The sequence below is a fragment of the Marmota marmota genome, unplaced genomic scaffold, assembly GCF_001458135.2.
Source record: "Marmota marmota marmota unplaced genomic scaffold, marMar, whole genome shotgun sequence".
Classification (NCBI taxonomy): Eukaryota; Metazoa; Chordata; class Mammalia; order Rodentia; family Sciuridae; genus Marmota; species Marmota marmota.
This window is the reverse complement of record NW_026000076.1, coordinates 5,029,012-5,056,874: the sequence shown is the minus strand read 5'-3', so window position 1 is coordinate 5,056,874 and position 27,863 is coordinate 5,029,012. Positions and strand designations below refer to the sequence as shown.

General features: G+C 32.6%; 1 protein-coding gene across 2 annotated transcripts in view; it reads right to left on the bottom strand.

The window, feature by feature from the left end:
* Window positions 1–27,863, bottom strand: part of Arhgap29 (Rho GTPase activating protein 29) — a 59,786-nt gene that overhangs the window by 17,022 nt on the left and 14,901 nt on the right. Inside the window, exons 3-13 of one of the 2 annotated variants that reach the window (XM_015500873.2) lie at window positions 22,799–22,933; window positions 17,900–17,996; window positions 17,477–17,549; window positions 14,432–14,480; window positions 13,902–14,039; window positions 12,676–12,740; window positions 12,156–12,266; window positions 11,979–12,059; window positions 11,604–11,792; window positions 10,772–10,909; window positions 526–683 (exon numbers count right to left, since the gene is read on the bottom strand). In XM_015500873.2, the coding sequence (XP_015356359.1) occupies window positions 526–683; window positions 10,772–10,909; window positions 11,604–11,792; window positions 11,979–12,059; window positions 12,156–12,266; window positions 12,676–12,740; window positions 13,902–14,039; window positions 14,432–14,480; window positions 17,477–17,549; window positions 17,900–17,996; window positions 22,799–22,933 (1,234 nt within the window). The remainder of the gene's footprint in view (window positions 1–525; window positions 684–10,771; window positions 10,910–11,603; window positions 11,793–11,978; window positions 12,060–12,155; window positions 12,267–12,675; window positions 12,741–13,901; window positions 14,040–14,431; window positions 14,481–17,476; window positions 17,550–17,899; window positions 17,997–22,798; window positions 22,934–27,863) is intronic. The other variant, XM_048814416.1, reaches the window with a different exon arrangement.

The following is a 27,863-nucleotide window of genomic DNA, read 5'->3' as shown; positions in this document are numbered from 1 at the left end:
AAAGCAAATAAAGCTCAGCACTAACAATAAATCTACTTTATACCATAGTCAGAAAAATCTGTAGACTTAATAAATATAGAGTAATTAACTAAATATTATGAACAAACTATTACATAGATAGTAGTAATATCTCTTCTTTAAGGAGATATGGATAAAAACTTTTATTTGCACAGTTGAAACATGAACAGGAATAGCAACGGTATAGTCAGTAATTCATGTTATGGTTAAACTTTTCTAGTATCACTTCAGTGGAAAATATAGGTTAAATTTTGTGGACATTCAAAATGTGTATGATTGTCATTTAACATTCCCAAAGGATTTTTAAGTCTCACAGAACTGAGGTCTGTGTCAAAATGGAAAGCTATTCACTGAATGGACTAAGAAATGACAAAATAATATAAAAAAATTCAGAAACTTTTCAAGTTAATTCTATCAAGGTTAGAAAAGATACCTCTTTATAACAGTCAGAAACTTAGTAAATGTTTTATCTCTAGAAATATATTAATTCTACATATTAATTCCTACCCATCAACTTTTTCTTCTTCAGTTGAATTTGTAGCCTTCACAAATTCACTATACTCTTGGCCTGGATCATAAAGTTTGGCGTTATCACAGAGAGACTGTAAACTGTTTGCAAGGGAGGCAGCCTGCAAGTGCTGCATCTGGAAGAGGTTAACTGTTACCTATAGTTACAGAGACAAAAGGCAGAAACAACTCATGATATACAGAATGCATTATAAATAAATGTACATTGATTTCAATGAATGTACCAATAAAAAGGGCATACAAGTGAAACAACTCTGAATACCACTGTACGCATGGTATATTGCCTAATTTAATGAAAGATAAAGATTATAAATAAAAAAGTAGTTTTAATCTAATATCTAGGAGTGATCATTTCCTGCAAAATGGTTATTAAACTGTAAAGTTTAAAAAATACAACCCATGCCCCTGATGGTTCACAATTTGCGAATCCATAGTTCAATACCTTGATGGTCTGACCATACTGCCTAAGCTTACTTGCATGACCATGATTAAGATATTTATAACCAGTGATTTTTAAAAAAATAACATTCAAATGAATCGCCTGGAAATCTTGTTCAAATGCAAAGTCTGGATTAAAATCCAAGATTATACATTCCTTATAGGCTCCCAAAGTAATGACAATGTGACTGGTTCAAAGATCTTATTTATAGAGGAAAGGCATTCTAGAATTTTGTTTCTGCATCAGTTAAAAAGGATAGAAAAAGAATTATATTATACCCAATATGATTATGTACAAATTATGTACAAATTAAATAACTTAAGGTAGACAAACAGCTAATACACTGGTATGTAAATACTTAATCTTAAATATCATCAACTATAGTTGGAGGTGAAAGGGATGTGTCAAAGGTAAATGGTTAGCCTAAATGACTTACAAGGTAATTTCAAATCCTTGGATTTTATAATCCTTTTCAATTATTTTTATACTTCTATAAGCTATAACATTAATTAAAATTTGGTAAATTAATGAAACACAATTTTAAATACTCAAAACATTTTAAAGATTTCTGATTCAGATGCAATAATCTCTTTATCCTTGGTCTACACTTAATTTACTCAAAAACCCTGGGCAGAATGCACAAATCAGCTATCTAAAAACTCTAAAAAGAAAATAGAAGCAGGTAGAATGTAGCAAATAAACCATAATTCAAGGTACATTTTCCTGCCTCCACCCCAATCACATTTCCAGCCTATGCTTGGCCCCTCCTCAAAAAACAACTTGAGTCCCAGAAATGTAAACATGATACAGAAAGAACTCCAAGAGAGATCCTCTCTGGTCCAAAGAATATAAAAGGACATGGAGCAACAGAATGTAACTAAGAGCAGGTGATAACCCTGGTTTCTTGGTGGGTTTGTTTCCGCTCCTGCCCCAGTGCCCAAATAAGCACAAATCCCTAAGATGCAATCCTGTGGCAGTAGGTGATGGCAGTAGAAGTGGAACATATATCTAAACTTTAGAGGGAATCCTTTATGAGCAGATGAACTGTGCTCCAAGGAGTAAGTGGATTTGAAGTTCCTCTTGTTTTTCTTTTTTCTCCCCTTATTTAATGACAGAATTGATGCCCCTGGCTCCCTGGAGGACAGCAGATTAGGCAGGTACATTTTAGTTTCCCAGTCAGAAGACCAGGAATAGAGGCACACAGAAGCTGGAGAGAGAATCTAACTAGATCAAATTCTGTTAAACTTAAAAAAAAAAAAAATCAATGTTCAATACAGGTTATAAACAGGATTAAAAGTCACAGAAAGTAACATTGAAAACATGTAAGATATCATCTAATGCTACTTTTCATACAAAGAATCAGGAAGATCTCAACAACTCACAAGAGAAAGACAGTCAACAGATATCAACACTGAGGTTAACTCAGACAGTGGAATTATCAGATGAAGACTCTAAAGCAGCTATGATAACATGGTCAAGAAGTAAGGAAAATCAGTCTTGAAACAGGAACAGACAGAAGTCTTAGCAGAGAAACAGAAGATCTAAAAAAACAAAACAAAACAAAACAAAAACCCAAAAGGGAATTTTCCTACTAAAAAATTTACTAAAGGATTTTATAATAAAATGGAGTCAGTGAACTTGAAGACAGATCCTAGGTCAAAGATGCCCCTCAACTTATGATAGAGTTATTTCCTGATAAATCCACCCAAAGTTGAAAATGTGTTTACAACCCACTATAAAGTTGAAAAATCTTAGGCTGAACCATAATAAGTTGGGGACTGTTTGTAAAAACAATTAAAGGGAAAAAGATTAGGAGAAAAATAGGATCATCCAGATCTGTGAGTCACCTGAGTGTTAGAAGAAAAGAAAATACTACAAACAAAAATATTTGAAAAAAACGATAGCTAAAACCTTGTCAAAATTTGCAAGGATCAAACATGTAGATTCAAGAAATTCAGTGAGTCCAAATGGAAAAAACTCAGCAAAATTCATGTGCAGATAAGTCTTAGGCAAACTGCTGAAAAGCAAACACAAAGAAAATCAAATCTTAGAAGCAGTCAAAGAAAAGCAACACAAACCATACAAGGAACAATGACGCAAAAAAATGACTATGAATTTCTTCTGAGAAACCATGGAGGCCAGAGGCAGGGGAACAACATTTTTAAAGTGGTGGGGGAAGAAAAACAACAACTGAATTGTGTATTTAGAACTCAATAAACAGTGAAAATGTTCTTCAGAATTAAGAACAAAATGAAGATATTCTTAGATAAAGGGTAGTTTAAAAAAAAAATGTGACCAGCAGACTTGCTATAAAAGAAATAGTAAGAGACATTCTGTTTACAGAAGAAAAATGTTAGGGAAGATGGAACTGCAGGAATGAAGGAAAATAAACAGAAATGGAAAGTATCTGGGCAAATATGATAAACTACTTTCCTTTTCTTCTTTATAATACATACGACTTTTAAACAAAAAATTTAAGATGGCCTGGTGAGATCTGTAATAGATAAACACATATCAACCACAATCCTCAATGGTTAAAGGGACTTGTATAGTGGCAAGTTTTATATATTCTACTTGAAGTGGCAGAATATTTATTCTCCATGAACTCTGAAAAATTGAATACAGTTATCCCTCACTATCCATTTGGGATGGTTTTAGGATACCCCTCATATACCCAAATCTCACATGCTCAAGCCCCTATATAAAATGTCATAGTATTTGCATATAATCTATGCAAACACTCCCAAATAATTTAAGATTTGTAGATTACTTATATTATGGATTATGATGCAAATGCTATACTATATTTTTTAGAGAATGATAGTCTGTTTATGTTCTATAGCACAGATGTGATTTTTTTTGCTGAATCCATGGATGTGGAATCCATGTATACAGAAGATCAACTGTTTATATACACACACACACCAAAAAAAAAAAAAAAACAAAAACAAACAAACAAAAAAAACCCCCCTGCAATTTCTAGTATAATTAACTAAAATATATAAGTGCACAATGAAATATAATAAAAATCCAACATATAAATTAAATAGAAAAATATAGACGAGCATTTTAAATTAAAATGTAATTCTGATAAAAGATTAAATAAAGATATTCCATGTTCAAAAGAAAACTGAAAGAACTCTATCAATATTACATAAATTAGTCTAAAAAGCAAGGAAATTTACCAGGATAAGTAAGCATATCATAAAGATAAAAGGAACAATTTGTCAAGATCATATAACAATTATTAATGTGAAATTAACTAACAGAGCTCAGAATATATAAAAACTGAAAGAACTAAAAATACACAATATGTTCAAGTCTTCAAGCTCTTTTCTCAAAAACTAATGGACATATTTAGAAGTAATCAAGAATATTCAAGAAATAAATTACACTACAAACCAATAGGAACTGACACTCATGAAACACTCCAGTCAACAATAGAATGCACATTCTTTTCAAGTACACACATGGAATACTCATTATTAACCTTTTCAGAAAAACACCTTTTTGTTTCACTGATTTTTCTTTTCCTTTTTTCAGTTTCATTGATTTTTCTGCTTTTTATTCTTTCTTTGTTCTTTACTCAATCTCTGAGTCATAACAAACCAAAACAAATTTCAAAGAACTGAAATCATGCAAAGTATTTCTTCCACCATAATGAAATTAAACTAGAAATCAGTCTCAGGAAAATATCTAGAGAAATCCTCAAGTACTTGGAAAATTAAACAACAAACTTTACATTATCACTATGTTGAAAATGAAGTCTTAAGGAAATTAGAAAATATTCTGAACTAAATAAACATGAAATTACATTTTAAATTTCATGAGATTCAGCTAAACAATGATATAGGGAAACTTAAGCATTAAATATTTTTACTAGAAAAGCAGGAAAGTCTCAAGCTCCTACTTTTAAGAAACTTAAAAAAAAAAAAAGGCAAAACAATCCGAAAGCAAACAGAAATAAAGAATAAAAAGAAATTAATAAATCTGGAAAAAGAAAAATCAATGAAAACAAAAATGTTTTTTATAAAGTAATTTTTTGAAAATATAAATAAAATTTATAAACTTGGAACCAGATTGACCAGAGAGAAAACCTGCCCATGCAAAGGCGGGGAGATAAGGAGAAGAGCAGATACAAATGATCTACATCAGAAACAAGAGGAGAGATCACTACAACCTACAGAGACATTAAGAGGAAAGGGAATACTACAAACAACCCTATGCACATAAATTCAGCAATTTAAGATGATAAGGCCTAATTCCACATAAGTCACAAACTACCAAAATTCACCTAAGAAAAATAATTAACTTGAATAGGATTTTATCAACAGAGTTGAATATATAATAAAAAATCTTGCTAAAAAGAAAATACCAAGGCCAGATACTTTCATCAGGGAATGCTACCAAATATCTAAATAGGAAATAACATATTTAATATAAACTCTTCTAGAAAACAGAATAGGAGGGAACTCTTCTCTACTCATTTTATGAAATAGGAATTACCCTAAACCAAAACCAAACAGAAAATTAAAACAATGCACCTCAGAGAGAGGATTAAGCTCCAGGATATGTAAGAACTCAAAAAACACAACACCAAAAAAACAAATAACCCAATCAATAAATGGGCTAAGGAACTGAATAGACACCTCACAGAAGAAGAAATACAACTGATCAACAAATATATGAAAAAAATGTTCAATATCTTTAGCAATTAGAGAAATGCAAATCAAAACTACTCTTAGGATTTCATCTCACTTCAGTCAGAATGGCAATTATCAAGAACACAAGCAACGATGCGGGCTGGGGTTGTGGTTCAGGGGTACTATGCTTGCCTTGCACGCATGGGGCACGCATGAGGATATGGGTTCAATCTTCAGCACCACATAAATAAATAAAAAGAATAAAATAAAGGTATTGTATCCATATAAAACTAAAAAACAAAAGGATACAAGCAACAATAAATGTTGGTTGAGAATGAGGTGAAAAGGTACACTTATACATTGCTGGTGGGACTGCAAATTGGCAACCATTATGGAAAGCACCACCATTTGACACCATTATCCCACTCCCACACTACAGTGACTCAGCCACATCCATGTTTATACCAGATCAACTCACAACAGCTAAACTATGGAACCAACCTAGTTGTCCTTTACAGATGAATGGATAAAGAAAATGTGGTATATAATACACATTGGAAAATTACTCAGCCTTAAAGAAGAATGAAATGATGGCATTTGCTGGTAAATGGATGGAACTAGAGAATATCATGCTAAGTGAAATAAACCAATCCCAAAAAACTAAAGGCCAAATGTTTTTCCTGATATGTAATGCTAATTCACAATAAAAGGAGGGAGCTAGGCAAGAATAGCGTTACTTTAGATTAGGTAGAAGGGAGGGGAGGGGATATGGGGTTAGGAAGAACAGTAGGAATAGAACTGGACATTCTTTGCCTATGTGCGTTTATGACTACACGACTGGTGTGATTCTACATCATATACAACCATTTATATATGATGTGTCAAACTGCATGCTACTGTCATGTATAACTAATTAGAACAAATTTTTTAAAAAAAGAAAAAAAGATATACCAATATCTTTTAATATAACAAAATATTAGCAAACTGAATCTAGCTATATATAAGAGGAACAATACATCACAAACAAGAGGCGCTAATCCCAGGAATGCAAGGCCAGATCAACACTCAAGTAACAATTTAATTCACCACACTAATGGGCTAAAAGAAGATAGACCACATGATTACATTAAATTATATAGAAAAATATTTTATACATTCCAACATTATTCATGATAAAACTCTCAGCAAACTAGCAAAAGGAAAAATTCCTTCATCAGACTTAAGGGTATCTTCAAATATCTTACAGTATCACCATATTTAATGGTGAAAGACCTAAATATTTTTCCCCCTGCTGGAGAATAAGATAAGGATGTCATCTCTTACCTCTCTTACTTGACAGTGGGACCCCATTCAACAGGGAGCCCCATCTAGTGCAACAAGAAAATAAATAAATAAACAAAAGAAATGCACACTGTAAAGGAAAATATAAAGCTGTTCTCAATTGCAGATAATGTGATTTTCTACATAGAAAACTCTAAGAATCTACAAAAGCTCCTAAAACAAGTGAGTTTATGAAGGTTGCAAGAAATGACCAATATAAAGAAATTAATAATATTTCTAAATATTGTTACACAACTGGAACTCTCAAGTGTATGTGTACAAAAATCATTCACAATAACACATATACAAGATTTAAATTCAACAAAATCTGTAAAAGATTTATATATTGAATACTACAAAATGCTGATTTTTAAAAAAGCAATAACCTAAATAAATGGAAAAACATGTTCATGTATTTAAAAAGATGAGACAAATACAATCAATTCTCCATAATATCATCAAAGAATTAATAAAATTTCAATAAAAATGTTAGCAATTTTTTTTTGTAGATAAACACAATCTGATTCTAACATTTTAATGGAAAGTGAAAGGATTTTAAACACGAACAATTCTGAAAAAGAATAAAAAGTGTAAGACTCAAAATACCTGGTTTTAAGACTTGGCTTTAAGCAACTGAATCAAGATATTAGGGTTTCTGTAAACGGATAAACAAATACATTAATGGAATAAAGAGGAGAGTCCAGAAACTGACACACACAATGTGGTCAAGTGATTTTTTTTTTTTTTTGAAGATGTAAAGGCAATTTAAAGGAAATGGCACAGTGTTTTCAACTAACGGTATAAGAACAAATAGACATCTATATTAACCATGCTTTTTATTTTCTATATTATATATTTTGATGTCTTAAAAAAAAAAAAAGAATGCTGGCCAGGGAGAGACTGCTCCTTCTTGAGCCAGACAATTCTTAAAATAGCCAAGGACTCAACGGGGATCACATACTTCACATGCAAACCAAGGAGTCCCAGGTTTGTAGCCCCAATCGACTCCCGATCTAACTCTTACCTCAAGCCAACTATTTTCTCTGACCCTGTATCATGCCAAGGTCAGGTACCAAGCAACTAGAGACCATCCCTGTGTCCAAAGCCCACCAGAATTATTCAAACTAGCCAATTCTAAATTGTTACTTTGCCCACTTTGCCTCTCCTGAGGAAACCCCAATAAAGACTCTAACTTAGCATTCCTTTCACTCCTGCATCTGCCTGACAAACCTGCTGTGATAAGTCCCCTTCTCTTCAGAAAATGTAAGCAATAAATTCTTCTATGAATGGCATTGACCACTCTGTGTTGGTACTCAATCACTTCCATAAGTTGAAATTCCACAAGTACAATTTTAATATAACATCTAAATGCTAAAAGTCAAACCTCAATCTATTCCTCTTATAAAAATCAAAAGGAAATCAGTAGAGAAAAGGGACCAGAGGAAGGGAAGAAAGAAGGGAAAAGGCAATTGGTAGGGAATGATATTGCCAAACTATTTTGTTATATTGTATGCATGTATGAATATGCAACCACAAATCCTACCATATGTACAGTTATAAAGCTCCAATTTAAAAAATGGAAAAAAGTAAATCAAAATGGATTATCTATCTATCTATCTATCTATCTATCTATCTATTTATTTAGTGGTGCTAGACTGAACCTAGGGCCTTAGGCATACAAGGCAAGCATTCTACCAACTGAGCCATATCCCCGGCCCTGGATCATATATCTAAATGTACAATAACACAATTTTGTCAGGCACCATGGTGCATGCCTATAATCCCAGCAATTTAGGAGGCTCAGACAGAAGGAGCCTTGCAAGTTCCAGGCTAGCCTCCTATCTTAGTGAGATCCTGTTTCACAATAAAAGGACTGGGGATATAGCTCAGTGGGAAAGAGCCCCTGGGTTTAATCCACAGGTTAAAAAATAATTAATAATAAAATCCATAAAACTTTTAGGAGTAAACTTTGTGATCTTGGGTTAGATGAAGTTTCCTTATCCTTAGATATAACATCAAAAACATGACCCATAAAAGAAGAAAATAATAAGCTAGACTCCATCAAAATTAAAACTTTTTCCTCCCTGAAAGACATTGCTAAAAGTATAAAAAGAAGCTGTGAATGGGAGAAACTACATGCAAGCTCAACAATAAAAAAACAAACATCTCAATAAAAAATTAAAGATATGCAAAATACAGATTACAAATGAGCCCTTTAAAAAAATTAATATCATTAGTCATTCTGGAAACACAAATTGAAGCCAAAATTAGATAACACTACTCTTCTATTAAAACAGCTAAAATTTAAAAACAAGAAATGACAAATATCAAGGACACAGAATAACTGGAATTCTCATGCACCACTGATTAGAGCCACTCTGGAAAATAGTTTGGCAGCTCTTATTAAGTAAAACATTCATTTAGCATACCAACCAGTAAACCCACTTCTCTGTTATTTAAAATAATGCAAACATATTTAACAAAAGCCTGTAAATAAATATTCTTGTAGCTCTATTCATAATTACCCCAAATGAGAAACAACACAAATGTCCAACTGATAAATGAATAAACACTGTGGTACAGTCATATAATGGACTACTATTCAACAATACAAAGAAACAACACAAATGTCCAACTGGTAAATGAATAAACACTGTGGTATAGTCATATGATGGACTACTATTCAACAATACAAACTACTGATATATTAATAACATTGGTGAATTTCAAAGGCATTAGGCTGTGTAAAAGAAGCTTATTTCCAAAGGTTACCTACTATATGATTACATTTATATGACAGTCCGGAAATTTATTTATTTATTTATTTATTTATTTGGCACTGGGGATTGAACTGACCAGGGTCTTGTACATGCTAGGCAGATATTCTACTGCCAAGCTACATACTTTCTGAGCCCATTTATTTTGACATAGGTTCTCACTAAGTTGCCCAGGCTGGCCTTGAGTTTGGACATCCTCCTGCCTCAGCCTTCTGAGTAGCCAGTATGGCAGGTGTGTACCACTGCACCTGCCACAACAGTATATACATATGTATACGTGTGTGTGTTTTTTTTTTTAAACTGGGGATTGAACCCAGGGGCACTTTACCACTGAGCTACATCACCAGCCTTTTTGAGACAGGGCCTCACTAAGTTGTTTAAGACCTTCCTAAGTTTCCCAGGCTGGCCTTGAACTTGCTATCCTTCTGCCTCAGCCTCCTGAGTCACTGGGATTATAGGCATGCACTATAGCGCCCAGCAAAAGAATATCTTTAAAGTGATGAAATTGTTCTGAATCTTGACTCTGGTGACAGGTACAAAAATTTATTTGTGTGTTAAAACTTATAAACTGTATGCCAAGAAGGTTTTGAATATGTAAATATTTTACAAAAAAACATTTTAAAGAGATAATGAAAACAAATGCAGGCTGAATGCTTTGTCTTCAAATATATCACCGCGTACAATTTTAATATTTAGTTTTACTCAAATTTTGAAGAATAGATCTCTCTTCTGTCACTCAGCTCACAGAAGTTGCAAAGTTAAATCACATTTGTCAACCAAGGCAAAAAGACAATGGTTTAGAGGCAATTTCAAACTCTCACAGTTCAGTTTTAACCAAGTAAATCATGAATCTAGGGGACATGGAAGGGAGACAGATCAAAAATAAATCAAACTATGTCACTAATGAAAATGAAAAGCCAATCTTTAAACATGTTCTAAAGCTCTCAGAATTTAAATCTCATAAGAATCAACTTATCAGGCTTCTGCAGATAAGATGACTTTTCCCCTCCCGCACTGCCTTTAAAAATACTGAAGAAATCACTTACAGCTTTAAGGGTAAGATCACACTGGAAAACAAGTGTCCTGAGTTGTGTTAAAATCTCTCTTTTGGTGTTTTCTAGATCGTTTCGTCTTTCTTCAACATTTGTTACACAAACTTTGTAGAGTTCATTTGCTTCTTCTACCTTCAGGAATACCACAGGAGAAAAATAAAAAAGAACATAACACTAATTACCAGAATTTACATTTTAAAATAAATACTTATTGTAGAAATAGTCTATCTATGTTTTAAATGGAAAACTTCTAAATGTAACAAATAATAATCATTCTGGTGTGTGACTCAAGTATACTTGGCTTTAATGAATATTCAAGCACAATTTACAATTAGTATATTGTCTATAAAGTTAGTATTCACTTCTATTTAAATTAGCATTTTCTATTTTATTTACTGTTTCTCTTACAAAATTTGTTTATCAAACTATATTTTTAATAAATAACACAAAATTTTAGTTTATACTTGCTAGTAGGTGCTGGAATTAGCACTTGCCTAAAAGGTGAACTTTCTGAAAAAAATCAAGTAAAAAATATTAAACTACTGCTTTAAAATACTTCTTTCACAAACGAGACCCCAAATTCTTAAGTCTCTTAGCATAGTCATTCTCAAGTATGGATCTCCACCAGCATTGCTGGGGAACTTCGTTAGCAGAATATTGTTTGGGTCTCACCCTTGACCTACTTACTCTATACTCAACTCTGAAGTGGACCCAGCAGGCTGCTTGAATAAGCCTCCTAGATAATCCCAAAATATATTACAAGTTTAAGAACAAACCCTTTGCAGATTATTGCTAATTGAATTTTCAAATAACAAAAAAATATTACTTTTTGAAGTGCTTCCTCTTCCAACCTTCGCTTTTTTTCTAGTTGCTTATTGAGATTTTTTGCTAATCCACCACTTGAGCACTGATGCTCCTCTTCTGCACGAAACATGGAAGATTTTGCTTTTTCATATTCATCTTGACGTTGTATGCATAACAATTTTGCCTTTTTGAGAGCAGTTTCTGTTTCAAGCTACACAGAAAACAGTAATATTAAACCAAGAATTTGAAAGAAACCCTACTATACAAGTTTCTTTAGCATATTCAGGAAGACAGTTAAGCAGTATTTTAGAAAACTAGAGTAAGGTAGATGTTATATAATATAGATGATTTTTAGATGTTCACAAACAGGTACATGAAATTCCAGTATAATACTAACCATTTTATTTTGTTCCTGTTTCCAAAGTTCCTTTATTTCTTTCCTTTGTTTTTCCATTTCATTTTTCCTCCCCATTAGAGGCTGTCAAGGATATTTTTAAAAAAGAAAAAGAAAAAAGTTGTTTTCTAAAGATATGCTGCTATTAAAAAAAAAACGTGCATATATAAATTATTTTACCTGTACAAATTTGTTGGCTTGGAGAGCTGCAATTGTTTGTTGTAAAAGGTGACTGTTCTTTATGTCATTGAGGAGAGCACTAGTAAATAGAGACTGTAGTGGCATAAACTCCTAGAATTTAAAATTAAGAAGTAAATTATACAATAGAAATAGCACTAGAATTCCAGATGCACATAGTGTTCTTCAAAAAGAGAAATTTAAGTTTAGATTTTTTTTTCTCCCAGAAAAATGACTATATAGGAACACAATTATGAGAAAAATACTAAAGAAAGTTAATTATAAATTAGAAAATTAGCAGCCATCACACTAATCAATATTGGTATAAAATTGTGAATTTCCTAGTTTTTTTCATAATTAACAGCCATATAAATTTAAAAGGATTTTATTTGTCAATAAAAAGATTGGCAATTAAGTTTTTTTCCTCTTGTAACTGAAATTTTATGATTTTACAAGGCACTATCTGGAAGCTCATCTGACTAATCTCCTGTGATAGAACCCCTAAAATTCACACAACACTTACCTGTAGTCCAATGTTAGCTCTAGTTGCTTCTGCCAACTTTACAATATTTCTGGTGGACTCCAATTCTGAAAAGATTAAAAAAGGTATCAGAAAGCAAAATTAACTAATTTTTTTCCTCCATTCTCTATTTATATTTCTACAATTGGGAAGTGATTACAAGCTAGGAATAATGGTGTGTGTCTGTAATCCCAGCAGCTCAGGAGGCTGAGGCAGGAGGATTGCCAAGTTCAAAATCAGCTTCAGCAATTTAGCAAGGTCTTAAGCAACTTATCGAGATTCTGTTTCAAAGTAAAAAATAAAAAGAGGTTGGGAATGTGCTTCAGTGGTTGAGTACCTCTGGGTTTAATCCCTGGTGCCCCCCAACAAATAAGAAAAGAAAAAAGTGATTACACATACTAGTGTGCATCCTGATAAAATGCAGTAATTCTTAATTTTAAGTGCTCATCAGAATCAATTGGGAAACTTTTTCAAAATACATTTGACTGTACTTTACCTCTCTGAGAAATGGAACCTAGGCCTTTATACTGTTCTTTTTTCAGATTATCCGAGTGATTCTAATTAGCATTCCCTATTAAAAATAAATAACACAGTGGAAAGAGCACAGGCTTTGCTAGATTCTATTTTCTTCCAGTTATGCTCTATGACCTTAAGTAAATCTGATATATGACTTTTAGGAAAATCACTTATTTGTTTTATCTGCAAATGGGGCTAAGAATTCTTGTCTTGCCTACTTCCCAGGGTTTTGTAGGACTAAATGAGATAATGCATATTAAAATTTTTTTCAACTATAAAATTCTAGGTAATATTAGCTGTTAAGATGTTTCTTCGAGCTGGGGCTGTACCTCAGTGGTAGTAGCATATACTGTGCTTGCCCAGCCTGCATGATATGCTGGGTTAATCCCCAGCATGGGCTGGGGGTGGGGATGTTTCTTCTAAGCTTTCATTGCCTTCTGCTGAAACATCTATTGTTGCGTTTATCTCCTTTAACCATGTTATCTGATTGTATTTCTTTTCATCCATTACAATATGACTTCTAGGTCTAATGGTTGACCCACTGTAAATGTTCAACAAGTATATCTAGTGTAAGAAAAGTCTATTTCAAGAAGAGAAAATGAATAATGAAACAACTAATTTGTTATCATAAATACTTAGTCTATAGAAAATGAATCATAAACAATTTAGTTCTTACACTCCATAGTAATCAGATGCTCCAAAAGACAACTCACCCAGATTAAGCTTTTTTTCAACCCATGTCACTATGTTCTTTGTATATTTTGACCATGTTTTAGCATATGACAAGGCCAATTCAATAGAGTCAGTGTTTTTTAACAGCACATTGTCTAATTCTATAGGAGAAAAATTTCCTGAAAAGAAAAATATCAGAGTAAGTATTTGTTAAATATAGTCTATAATAATTCTAAACAAAGCAGCATTCAGACAAATTTATAATTACAGGGCACGATTTAAACATAAAATGATTTCAAATTATAATATATTTTATCTTAATATATATTTCTATTATTCAAGTTACAAGCCTTATATTCTTGATAAGTCTACAACATCAAATTATTTATCTACTCAACTGGGGTTTTCCTCTTAAGTTTTATACATAACATTTTATATGTCATTATGCACTAAAAAATGAGTATACTAGGTACAATAGGTTACTAATCAAGAAGAGATAAAGTAATCCAAACCACTTATTGAAAGAAACTGCAAAAAGTTTAACAAAAGTTATAAGTACATTGAGTATTACCTTTTTCACTGGATGACTCGACTGAGTCCACAGAAATATTTTCAAAAGACTTTACAACATGGAAGAAAACAAATTTAAGATTAGTGCAGAAGACAACAAATCTCTGCTTCAGAAAACTTTCACCCCAATTTGTTACTTTGACATAATTCCTGCCAAAGAATTTCAAGTATTTAAAACCTTTCAAAGGATCTGAGAAGTCTGTTTAAATACCAGAACACTTTCTAAGAATTACATGGCTTTTTACCACAAAAGGTCTTAAGCTCCAAGCAAGAATGAACAATCTCATTGTTTACTAACAGCATAAGTTAACATGCATGAATCTATGCAAAACTTTAAATTCTGCATATTCCTAAAATATCAGGAAGTCAAAGAAGTGATCTAAATAGATTGCTATCTAAATAGAAGATATAGATCTGCCTTGTCCAGCTCATCTTTTACCATTTTATTATATGATAAGCACATCCTTGAAAGTTTGTTGGACAGCTTAGCACAGAACTTTCTGTAAAGATGCAAATATGTAATATCCTATATGGTAGCTATTAACTACATTGTAGCTACTTACTTGAACATTTTTAAATTTTTTATTTATTTATTTGTTCATTCTAATTTGTTATATGTGACAGCAGAATGCATCTCAGTTCATATCACACATATAGAGCACAACTTTTCATATCTCTGGTTGTACACAAAGTAGAGTCACACCATTAGTTTCTTCATACATTACTTGAGCATTTTAAAAGTATTTATTATGACTAAGAAGCAAATTTTTACTTTTATTCAATTATTAATTAATTTTAAAGAACTAGATGTGACTACTGGCTACCATATTAGCAGGCTAGAAAACCACATCTATCAAAATTGTTAAATCTTACACATATTTGATCTACTTGGTTGGGCAATACAAGGTATATAGGGATTCAATGCAAAAGGGATCAAAAAGACCTGGGTCTCAAGCCCAGCTCCATTATTCACTTTATGACATGGGATTACACATTTAAATTCACCTAACTTTAGTTTGCCCTTCTGTAAAATGGAGATAAGAATACTATATTCATAAGGCTATTTTAAGAATCAAGATGATATAATGTTATTAGCACAGTACAGGGTATATAGTAAGCACTATTAAAATGAATTGCAGCTATTATTTTTAAATTATATTTTTCAAAAACCTTCATCAAACAAAGTAATTTTATTATTAGGATTATATCATCTTGAGCTTTTTAATCTTAATCTCTAGGGAAAATTAAAACTTCAGGAAAAGAAAAACAAGGCACAAAATTTTTTAAGAAGGGTAAAATTATTTTTCTATTAAAAGTCAGAATAGTATGTGCCCACATTAGAGAAGCAGGAATAGGAAATATGATTCATATCTAAAATTTAAATTGTTCAGCGCCCTGCTACACATGTTAAAGTTTTATTATCTTCTGAAGAATCAGTAACAATTTTAAAAGGTAAAATTGAGGAAGAAACATGAATAACAGTAAAATATTTGACAATTTTAAGACTCTTCCTTATTCTTCATTTATCAATGGATGATTTTAGAAACAGTCCTAATCATTTTTGCAATATTATAATACATGTACACCAAGTGCTTTAAGCATTCATGCTTATATTTTGTATCATTTAAAGAATGATCTTAGGTTTTCTTTTGGGGGCGTTGAGAGTACCAGAGATTGAACCTGGGGTACTTAACCACTGAAACAAATCCCTGGCCCTTTTTATTTTTATTTTATTTTGGTTTTTTGGTTCTAAGGATTGAACTCAGGGGCACTTAACCACTGAGGCACAACCACAGCACTTTTCTGTATTTTATTTATAGACAAAGCCTCACTGAGTTGCTTAGGGCCTCGCTAAATTGCTGAGGCTAGCTTTGAACTCCCGGTCCTCCTGCCTCAGCCTAACAAGCCACTGGGATTATAGGCATGTGCTAACCACTCCTGGCAGCCCTTTTCATTGTTTATTTTATTTTGAGACAAAGTCTTGCTAAATGGCTGAGGCTAGCTTTGAACTTGTGCTCCTCCTACCTCAGCCTCCTGAATTGCTGGGGTTACAGGCACACACTACCATACCAGCTTAACTTTTTATATTATTTTTATATAATACAAGTACCTGGCACATTTGTGGAAATCCTTTTTGGATCTGCTCAATCCTTTTTTTGTTGTTGTGGTACCAGGGATTAAACCGAGGGGCACTTAACCACTGCACCACATCTCCAGCCCTTTTTTAAAATTTTGAGACAGGGTGTCACTAAGTTGCTTAGGGCACTGCTAATGGATCAGATCATTTTTAACAGAAATTATCAACACATGTCCCTGAGGGAGTATGTTTAAATATCTTTCATTAAGTGAAAAAATAATCAGTCAACTGAAAATATTCCTACTATTATAGATCTTTTTTTAAATACTTTTATTTTTTACTTATGAATATGCGATTACTGAAAATTGAACCCAGTGCCTCACATATGCTAGGCAAGCACTCTATCATTCAGCCACAATCCCAGCCTCCACTATTATAGATCTTTATTATTCCAAAGAAAATTTTCTTCCAATTAGAAATCATAACCCCAATCCTATGACAAAAGTATAGGGATGCTGGTAGGGAGAATTAAGACCTACAGGGTTAACAAGTGTTTCCTGGCAAAAAAAAAAAAAACACTCAAATTGTATGATATGTGAGATTACCACCTTCCTTACTTTTTCCATTTTTCCCCCACAAGTTTCACCAGTCTCAAAATCTATGCCAAAGTCAGTAGGGAAAAAAGGTTAAAAATCCCTTCTAAAATTTTAGACCTTATACCATATGGATTCATTGTATATTATAAATTATCAGGCATGCCCTTTTAATAGTTCAGTCCACTTAAAAAGTATTACCAAATACTGCTCCAGAAAACTGATCATATTTCAAATGAGTTGGTCTGGTTTTCTTGCCATATTATGGTAATTTATAAACTTAACTATAAAGGAGTAATTCTGAGATTAAGATTAGAAAATAAATGAAATGCTTAGTTAAAAATATAAAAGGCTTCACTCAAACCAAACAACTTACCTTATTTTCCCGAGAAACAGGCAGTCGTAACAACGCATCATTGCTTACATCTCCCATAAGGAAGTTTGTAAGGCTATCCAGGGAGGTTAAAAAAAAAAAAAAAAAAAAAAGACATATCATTATGCTTCTTTTCACAGGCTTTACAATCATATCATCTAGGACAATCTGTTTTAAGGAAGAACATGATTAAAAACTCCTAGAAATCTATTCACATGAATCAGTTACTTACAAATGAATGTAGCTTCTAAATAGTTATAAAGACACCTCCAAATACTTTAATAGAACAACAAAGAATGTGTCTTTTTCAAAGTTGTGATAATATGTTATAATAGTTAATACTTTAGTTTCTATGGATTGTACAGGCAATATATATACTGAAACACACTTAGGCCCAGTACCTTTAAAAGACAGTCCTTTACTTACACATTCCCAAAGGTAAATGCCAAAGTTTCAATGGAAGAAAACACTTCTCGGAATAGATCTTTTTTGTTTTCTTCATTAACTTCTGTAAAATTCACAGCTGTAAGGAAAGGTTTGTTACAATAAATGAGGAAGACAATATTTGAATATAGATTCATACAAAATCATTTACTCCTTTAAAAATTTACCAGTACTTCATTAAAAGATTCAGAAAGTGAAAGGGCTATACAAAACAAGAGGATATTCAGGTATTCATTCAAGAAATCATAAAAAATCAGTTGCATGAAAGTAGTTGGCATTCCAAACTCCCTAATCTATGCTTTACATAATTTGACACATATAAAAAGTTACTTAGTGGGAAATCAATCTGTCTTGGAGTCAGAGTCTGTTACACCAGACCTCTTTATCAAGAGTGTTCTGTGCTATTTTTCTTTACTGCTTTCTGGTATTTTTAAAAACAGTTAAAGACACTATGGCTCACTGAAATCATTTGGAAGCACATATTTACTATGAACCACCAATAACTGAAATTTTATATACATTTATATATTTGTATATATAAAACCTATAACAAGATATCACATTTTTTAAAAATCTAGTGCTTTAGAAAACTTAAATTTCTATTTATTTATAGTTGCTCAAAATAGGTTCTTGGGCCCTGAGATCTAGGTTAATTGACATAGAGCTGTCTTTTGTTTATAATAGAGACATTTTGCACTTTGTTAATGCAAATTATGAAACAACTAAAACAGTTTCTTCTAACTTCTATACGCACCCTTGATAAAAGCCCAAACACAATTTACTAAGACAAAATCTGAAGGTTGAATTGGCTTTTTTCCTTTAAATAAATAAACCATGTGACTCAGGCTGGTAATAAGGCAAATAGTTCCATGTATCTTACCCTCTCTAGTATCCATACCAATAAAGTGCAGGTAGAGAAACCATGTGGAAAAGAAGCCATCCTCTACTTTACCAATCGTTTTTAATCTTGGATGGGGATTCTTAAAAACAAAGTCAGCCCCATCACCAAAGACTCAGATTTGAAAAGTCTGTAGTAGCTGGGTGCAGTGGTACATGCCTGTAATCCCAGTGGCTTGAGAAGCTAAGGTGGGAAGATCCTGAGTTTAAAGCCAGCCTCAGAAACTGAGAGAAGTACTAAGGAACTTAATCAGACCCTGTCTTTAAATAAAATATAAAAAACGGCTGGGAATCTGGCTCAGTGGTTAAGCGTCCCTGGGTTCCATCCTTGGTATCCAAAACAAAAAAGGCTAGAGTAAGGCACAGATATTTTTCAAAAGCTCTCCCAGGTGACACTAATATGCAAATAGAGTTGGAAAGCAAAAACTCCTAGATTGGGATGAATTAAACCTCAAGCCTACAAATTCCCTGAAATTACAATCAGATTTGTGGAGGGTGAGGACAGTCCACACATTTCATCACATTCTTCTAAATATCCCTAATACAAACAAAAAGAAAAACTTAAGAATCATTGCAAATAATTTTTAAAATATTCTTAAGACTTCTGTTCTGGCCAAGAAACAGGTTATAATTAAGCCTGAAACAATTGAAAAAAAACCTGTATAAAATTTAAAGACAACATTTTTCAAGACACTGGATTATCAGGCAATAAAGGACAGTAATCCCTGAAAGACAAGAAACACCATGGTAAGCTTACAACTGCCCACTTTACTCTATAATATTACACAGTGTGGATTCACAAGCAAAGGAAATTACAGGGGGCAGGGGGAGAGACACAAATGGACACAACCTTGTTTTATAATTATGAAGGAGTCAGGTCATCAAGAGGACCTAACAATTCTATACATTTGTGTATCCAATAAACACAGCTTCAAAATGCATGAAGCAAAAACTGATAGAGCTGCAACAAGAAATTGAGAAACTCATAGTGATAGCAGAGATTTCAATAGCCCTCCCTGCAACTGACAGAACACACAGATGGAAAATGAGTAAGGGTAGGAAGATCTGAATGATACTATCAACCACCTTGACAAGGCAGACAATTATAGAGCACTCCACTTAGTGACAGCAAACACATGTTCTTTCCAAATGAATATTTATCAACACAGGCCTTATTATGGGCCATAAAACATGTCTCACACTGAGTTTGAAAGTATTCATATCAGACAAAACACATTCAGTGACTACTTGGAATTAAATCAAGAATATAGAAAATCTCTGTGAAATTTCCAAACACCTGAAAATTAAATTTCAAACTTCTAATTAACTCATGTGTCAAAGAAAAAGAGGAGAAATTAGATTAAAATTTGTGAAAGAGGAGGTGGAGAATTATAAGGGGAGTAAACATTGCCATCACTATAATGATGTTTTCACAGGAATGTGCACTTGTCAGAATTTAAGAATACATACATGTATTTGCTTGTATATGTGTAACATATCTCTGGAAAGATGTAAAAGAAAGCAGTAGTAGTTATTACTTATCTAGGGAAAAATATAGGTAGGCAAAGAGGCTGAGATTAAAAAAAATGTTTATTGGTGAATACACTCTCTCACAATTTGTATTTACTTGTGTAAATGAACTGCATATTAAAAGAATCAAATTTGAAAACATGAAATTCTATATTCTTGGAGGTATAATTATAGCTTATTTTTCTGACTGCCAATTTATAAATAAAGAGCAAAATACAGATCATGAAAAACCTAAGTAAAACCTCCTTCTCATTTAAATTACAAATTAAAATTGACCTAAATAAATGAAAATATGACTACTAAATACAGCATAAATTCCTGAGTTCTGAAAATGTCTTTATCTGCTTCAAAAATAGCGTGTATCTCTCTTGCCACATTGCAAATATTTTGTCAGACTGAACTTCCTGCTTGGAAACAGGAGGAGACACAGGAAATACAAATCACTACTAAAATAAATGGGGGAAAAACTAAGAAATTTTCTTCTCAACTTAAGACAAGGTAAATTTCATATGAACAATAACAAGTAAGGGGAATTAAAGATTGAAATTTCTCATTTCTTCTGCATAGAAAGTAGATGCATTTCATGCATTCAAATCCGAGGAACACAAACAACATTCTATGTTCTGTATTGTGGGGTGGGTTATTTGTTTTTGTTTGAGCAGTCTGGCAAATATGAAAAATGCATTTGATGGGTAAGAACTCCAAAAAAGTCAAGTGCTTAGGTCACTGTTGTTTTTTAAAATGTAATCAGATGATTAAGACTAAAATGATCTAAATGATCTTCATACTTCTACAACTCTTTTATTTTACCATACAAGAGTTTTTCTTAACATTTCTCTCTAAAATAAGCATAACAAAAATGTACATTTACAGATTTCTGCAAAGACTGAAGTACGCAAAGCACTCAGATTGCTTGGGACAGCAATCTATTATTTTAATGTCTATTAAAAAATGGTTTCCACCTATACCTTGACTTTCCAGCTTTTGAAAACTAGCTTATCATTAAATCAAAGAATTAAATAAGCTCTGATCTCCATTTTGCAGATCACTGAATATTTTTCATTTACAATATCAATATATTTTTAGGGGGGCTTCAACATTAGGAGTAGGGACAGGGAGGAAGCTTTTTTTAAAAAACATGTAAACCTACTCCAAAGAACAGGTTTTTTTAAGTTTTCTAGTCTCACAAATTCTTGCTGAAAGAGTAAATTTCACAAGTAATCTTCCGCTTTTAAAGTTTCATCCAACGCAAAAGTAAAACAGTAACAATCCCATGTAACGACAGTCATCGTGGGAAATGATATTCAAAAGATTACTTTAGCTCAAAGATAAAAAGATCTCCAAGGCAATTGAGAGACAACTCTCTTTGTCTGTTTCTGGAATGTGGACACCAACCACATAGGCACTCCTTCCCCAGGACATCCTGACTGCACATAGTAGCCACTGACAACAATTAAACTAGGTCGCTATTTCCAAGCATGGAAATTTTACTATCTATAGACACAAATTTCCCTAAGTAGAGTTAAATGGCACTTGTAAACAATCTATTTTAAAACAAATTTGGTTAGTAGGCACATTTTTAAAAGCCACAGAGAAGCTACCCACTTTTCCCACTTAAAATTATCTACCACCCATACAACATCAATTCCCAAATCCACACCTTCAACTCCAAACTTCTCCATAACCCCTAATCTGTTCAACTTGTCTTGTTTTGTCAATTGACATCCATCCCCTCTAGACAACAATCAACAACTTACCACTACTACATCCCAGTTTTTGCCTTAAATCAGACCTTCAATCCTTATCTTGCCCACAATTTCTAAAAATCTCCTAATTGACCTAAATAAATACTCCCTTCACTCTGAATTCTTATATGTTGCAGCCCAGAATAATTTTAACAATTTTGAGTGGCAAGTCATTTAACTGGGAAGTCCCAATTCTTGACTGTTTAAGCACACATATGCTATGTGAGTGTTCACACACACACACACACACACACACACACACATATAGAGGATAAACTTATTCTACAATTTTCATTTTCAAATCTTAAAATAAGCCTTGTTCTCCACTTGGTTCCTTTTACAAACTGGAATTGCTACAATTGAACATTTTCCAACATCACTTGTCCTCACATAACAAAGACACATATTGTACACTAATAAACTACCTCAAAATATCATGAACTCATTCAGAAAGCACAATTTTTAAACATCACTTGTTTGGTTTAAGTTAGTAGTTTTACAATGTTCACTGACAAAGTTTTCATTTTTAAGAGGAAGAAACTGTAGGTGTGACTTAGTGGAAGTATTTAAATATCCAAGTATGCATAACTCTTTATTGATACACCTCATACAAATGCCATCAGAGGAAATGGTTATACAGTCATTATGAAACAGAATGTCTCACTGGAGACTTTTTGCCCAAGCTACCCTTTTAACATATCATCCTTACCTTTCACTTTTGCAGTAAGCATTTCTGCAGCATTTTGAAGATCGACAGAATTGAGGTTCTGATGCTTATTCATTACAGACTTTAAAACATGGAGAAGCTCATCCAGACGTATATGAATGACTTCTTTAAAACAGTCTTAAAAAGGGAAAAAAAAAATTTGTTTCCAAAGAAAAGTTCTGGAAATCTAAGCTACAATAGATCACATGAAACACATTTCAAGTGAAAGGCATTAGAAAGCATTCCACAATTGTTGCCTACTACACATTCACTTCTAATTCTACTACTGCAATTATGTTATCTTTAGAAAATTCTTGGTCATTTTAATTCATTAAGGATTTCAAAGACTTTCACAATTATGGTCAATTTAGCACTACCCTTTTCAGTTTTCTCAGTCTACATATACTCTCCAGATTTTCCTTGAAACAACCATATAAGGTATTTCCTGTCTTACAGTTTTTACTATCATATATTTAATATATGTGGTAACTACATTAAAAGTCCTAAAAAGTTTGATGTTTACATAACTAATGTTTAAAAATACATGTTCAGTTTCTACATTAGAGTTAATTCTTTCTATTAAGGAATTATCAGTTATTGGAAACAGAAACTCTCAGGCTGTATGTAAGGACCATCATTTGACCTGTATATTAAAAAAAACTGCAATATAAATTATATATGATCTAATGCATCGATCTTTTAATAAATTTTTTGTGCTTTTTAGAAAAATGTAATTAGTTGCTAATGATGACAAATTGGGTGAACTATTTTAAATTTTCCAGATTTCTGCCTACTCTAAAAAAAGCAAGATTGGATTAAACCAGGCCTGCTATCTTCCTCAGCAGCTGGAGTGAAGCAATGCTACCCTCTTAGATGTGCACATTTCCCAGGACCCACTAGTCTAATCCTAGCCTCCTGTGCTATACCACCCCTGCCAGGGGGATGCAGATAAGAGTTTTATAACCCCCTAAAAATAAGTGATCATATAATTTATCACCCAAACCAAAATACTTAGTAAGTAAAAAGGAGGATGCTCCTCATAATCATGCTAGCATAATAGGCATATTGTGGATTATCATTCCAGGCAAACCAGTATGTATTATCAACCTACCTTTAGGACTCTGAATAATCTTCAGAAGTTTGAAAAAATAACCATCTTAAACATAGTATGATTCTCCTTTCCTTGACCTTACATAGCATTAGCATTTAATAATGGTTAATATTTATTTAAATGCTCAGTTTGTGCTAGGCACACTTAAAAATGCTTAAAAGATATATTGTCCCATTTAATGTTCATGACCTTATTAGCTATCAATTCTCCATTGTACAGATGAGAGAACTGAGGGTCACCTAAGTTTACCAAACTGTGGAGCCAGAATTTAAAGTCAACATATATAATTCCAGAATATATGCTCTTAATGTTATACTGCCTTCCTACTGAAATAGTTCAGCTTAAAAACCGAAAATAATTTTTAAAATGTAGTATGATAATTAAATGTATATTTATGTTTTCAGAAATGTTGAAAGATAATCACTAAACAAATTATTCATTTTACAGAAATGTTGGAAGATACCAGAATGAAAAGCTATCTATAACATAAAAAATAAAAATATTTCAACATAATCCATAAAATATTCCATTTATTAAGAGCACTATCAAGAGTGAAATAAATGTGAAGAACAAGAGGAGCAATGGGTGAAGGTGCCAGGAAAACAAAATAAAGAGCTGGGCATATCAGGGCAAAGAGTATTCAGAGAGAAGCAAAAAAGAGTGGTCCACATAGTACTAGAAGCAAGAGAGAAAACAGGGCCTTCCAGGAAAAAATCTGATTCATTCATCTATCAAATTTTATTGACAGGGGAAAATTTAAAAAAAAAACAAACATGAGATTAAGTATTAGCTTAATTAACTCTAGAAGTAAGCAGATTAAATAAGTAAGACTAAAGGCAAAGGAAATACTCTTTGAGTACTGTACTCCAATTGAAATTTTTTCAATGGGAATTTGGGTTTATAACTGACACCATTATACATGTACACTAGAACTGAACAAATGAATAAATGGATAACATGGTGGGAGCCAGACATCTCATCTCACTGTTACAGTGGAATTTAGAAATAAACAGGAGGAGGAAACTATAATTTTCCAGGTTGTGATGGATTAAAGTTGGAAACTTCAGTAAGAACTGATGTTTGACTTGATATAAATAGTTACACATAGGATATTTATGGATATGTATATATGGACACGTGGATCAGCACAGACATATGTATTTCTCTGCTGTCAACCAAGAGAGTCTATAAACAAATGCCACCCCAGTAGCAACAAGCATAAGTAGCACACAGGTCTTGGTTCCTGAACCATTCTCCAATAAAAGGAATCAGAACTCCTTTAAGAAATGACTAATTGTAGGACAGGGGCAGGAAATATACAAGTTGAGTCAAAAGCATCATATAGTGCCAGAAAGTAAGGAAGCAGGAGGGAACAAAGAGAAGAGAGTATGGAGAAGTATCAGGGAACAAAATCTATCAAATTATGCTATGTCCATGTACAAATATACCACAATGAATCCTGCTTATATGTATAATTATAATGTACTAATTGAAATAATAATAATAATAAGATTAGTAGAGTCAGCAGATCAGAAGGAGGAGGAGAGGGGAAGTGAGGGTACTGGGGAATAATAGGGATCAATGATGTTATGTGCATATACAAATATGGCATAATGAATCCCCACTATTATGCAAAGTTATAATGCATCAATAAAAAACTTTAAAAAGTGAAGAGGGTATGTCAAAGGTGTACAAAAGTCAACTGAAAAGGTTCCTTCTGTCCAAAGCTATAATGACTGGAGGAATAAATAGTACTGACTTTATACCTAAAGTATAAAAAAAAATCCATACATTCATATTAATATAAATGAATGAACAGATTAGTAAATGGAGAAGAAACAAACCTCTTGTGTACAAGAATACTAAATACTTTATGTAGACACTTTGCCCTCAGAGAGGTATGCATAGTGATTTCTTCCAAAGAGTACAATATGCATGGGAGGATAAAAGCAGTAATTTCACTGTGTAGAAGTTGACAAACACCACATAAGACAGTTAATCAAGGTTAACAACAATGATAAATCATGTTGGTAGCAAGTACCCTTGAGATGATGGGATGAAAAAAACACTATACATCTGTAATCTCTCTTCCAATATTTCACAACCTCAGACTAATCATGAGAACATCAGAAAATTCTAACCAAAGGGCATGCAACATAGTATATAGCCAGTACTCCTTGAAACTTTCCTCACCAAAAATGAGGAAAGTCTGAGAAACTTAAGAGACAGGGAGAACTTAAGGAGACATGACCATTAAATGTACTGTAATAGGATTCTAGAAGACAAAAAAGGGCATTTGGGGAAATCTATAAAATCTGAATAAACTATGGACTTTGTTCAACAATAAGGTAGCATTATTACTGGTTACTGTCAAATATTGGTTCATTAATTCTTACGAAGTTAAAGCAAACTGGACATAGGATTATATGGAAACTCCATATACTGTCTCAATTTTTCTGTGTATCTAAAACTGTTCTAAAAAGCAAAGTCCGTTTTAAAAATGAAATAAAAGCCAGTCAGAGATTTTAGGAATTTTATGTACAGCTGGCATTTTCTCCATAAACCTAATTTTAAAAAATAATTTATAATTTTTAATCCTTAGGACAAATATGAACATACAACTTAATGAACTATATTAATTAAATAAACAATGGTTTGATAATTGTGGGTGTTAAGTTTACTTAGTTAAGCCAATATAGCATAGTGGTTAAAAAGGAGAGCCTTTGGAACCAGACTCCCTGACTTCAAATTCTACCTCCATGGCTGAGAAACTTGGGCAAGTTACTTAATCTCTCTGTGCCTACTTTCCTCACCTATAAAGAGAAGACAAAGAGGGTCACTTCATAGAGTTGTGAGATTAAATGAGTTAAAACACATAAAGCACTTAGAACAGTTGCTGGAACATAGTAAGCCCTCTATAAATATTTGCAGTTCCTATTATCTTAAGCAACAGAAGATATAGGTTATAAAGGCTGGATTCTGAAACAGAATCCAGTAGCACTGAAATAAAACAAACTTCTGGGAAAATAATACAACTTGATAGTTGTAAGGAAAAACTGTAAAACACTCCAGACTTCCTATGTTATCCCAGTTTTGCACAAGTCTCTTCTTTATACTATGAAGCTAGTCTATGCTAATATTTCTGGCTACTTACCAAAACCAAGATTGAGTGATGAGCATCACAGAGAATTGTACTACATTCTTTTTGAAACCTAATCTATGGTAGTGCAATAGTATAGATACTAAATATTCCCCAAAGGCCCATACTGGCACTATTAGTTATAGTTGGATACAATACCTTTATTTTATTTTTATATGGTGCTGAGGATCAAACCCAGGGCCCCTCACTATAACAATAGTATAGATACTAAATATTCCCCAAAGGCCCATACTGGCACTCAGCATGGCACTATTGANAATTAAAAAAAAAAAAAAAAAAGTAAATATCCCCTGCCCTGCCACCACAAAATAAAACAAAGCAGTCACACAAGGAAAGCAAAAGCAGTAACTGTTCTTTCCCAATACTGAATAAAGTGTGCTTGGTGTTAGAAAACAAAAGATTGATTAAGAAATCTCGGTTCCAATCCTTGATCTACCACTGCCTTGAAATGATTATAAATAAAACTCTTGGCTTCTCTAATCTTAGATTCATTAATAGTAAGAGAGAATTGATAAGAATACCTGTTTTACTTTTTATAAGGTTGCTGTGAATACCAAATAAATTAATAGAGATGAAATTGTTTATAGTCTTAATATACAAATAATGATTATTACTAATAAATCTATAAGCCATTCAAACTAAGTATCTTTGAAAACAGATGTGTCTCAGGTACAATGAGCAACAAACATATTTATAGGTAAGTCTCAATGTTTTAGTTAATGAAAAAGAAACATTAAAGTTCCAATTTCATTTTACATGTGAAATCTAAATAAGTTACTTGGAAATAGTCATTACAC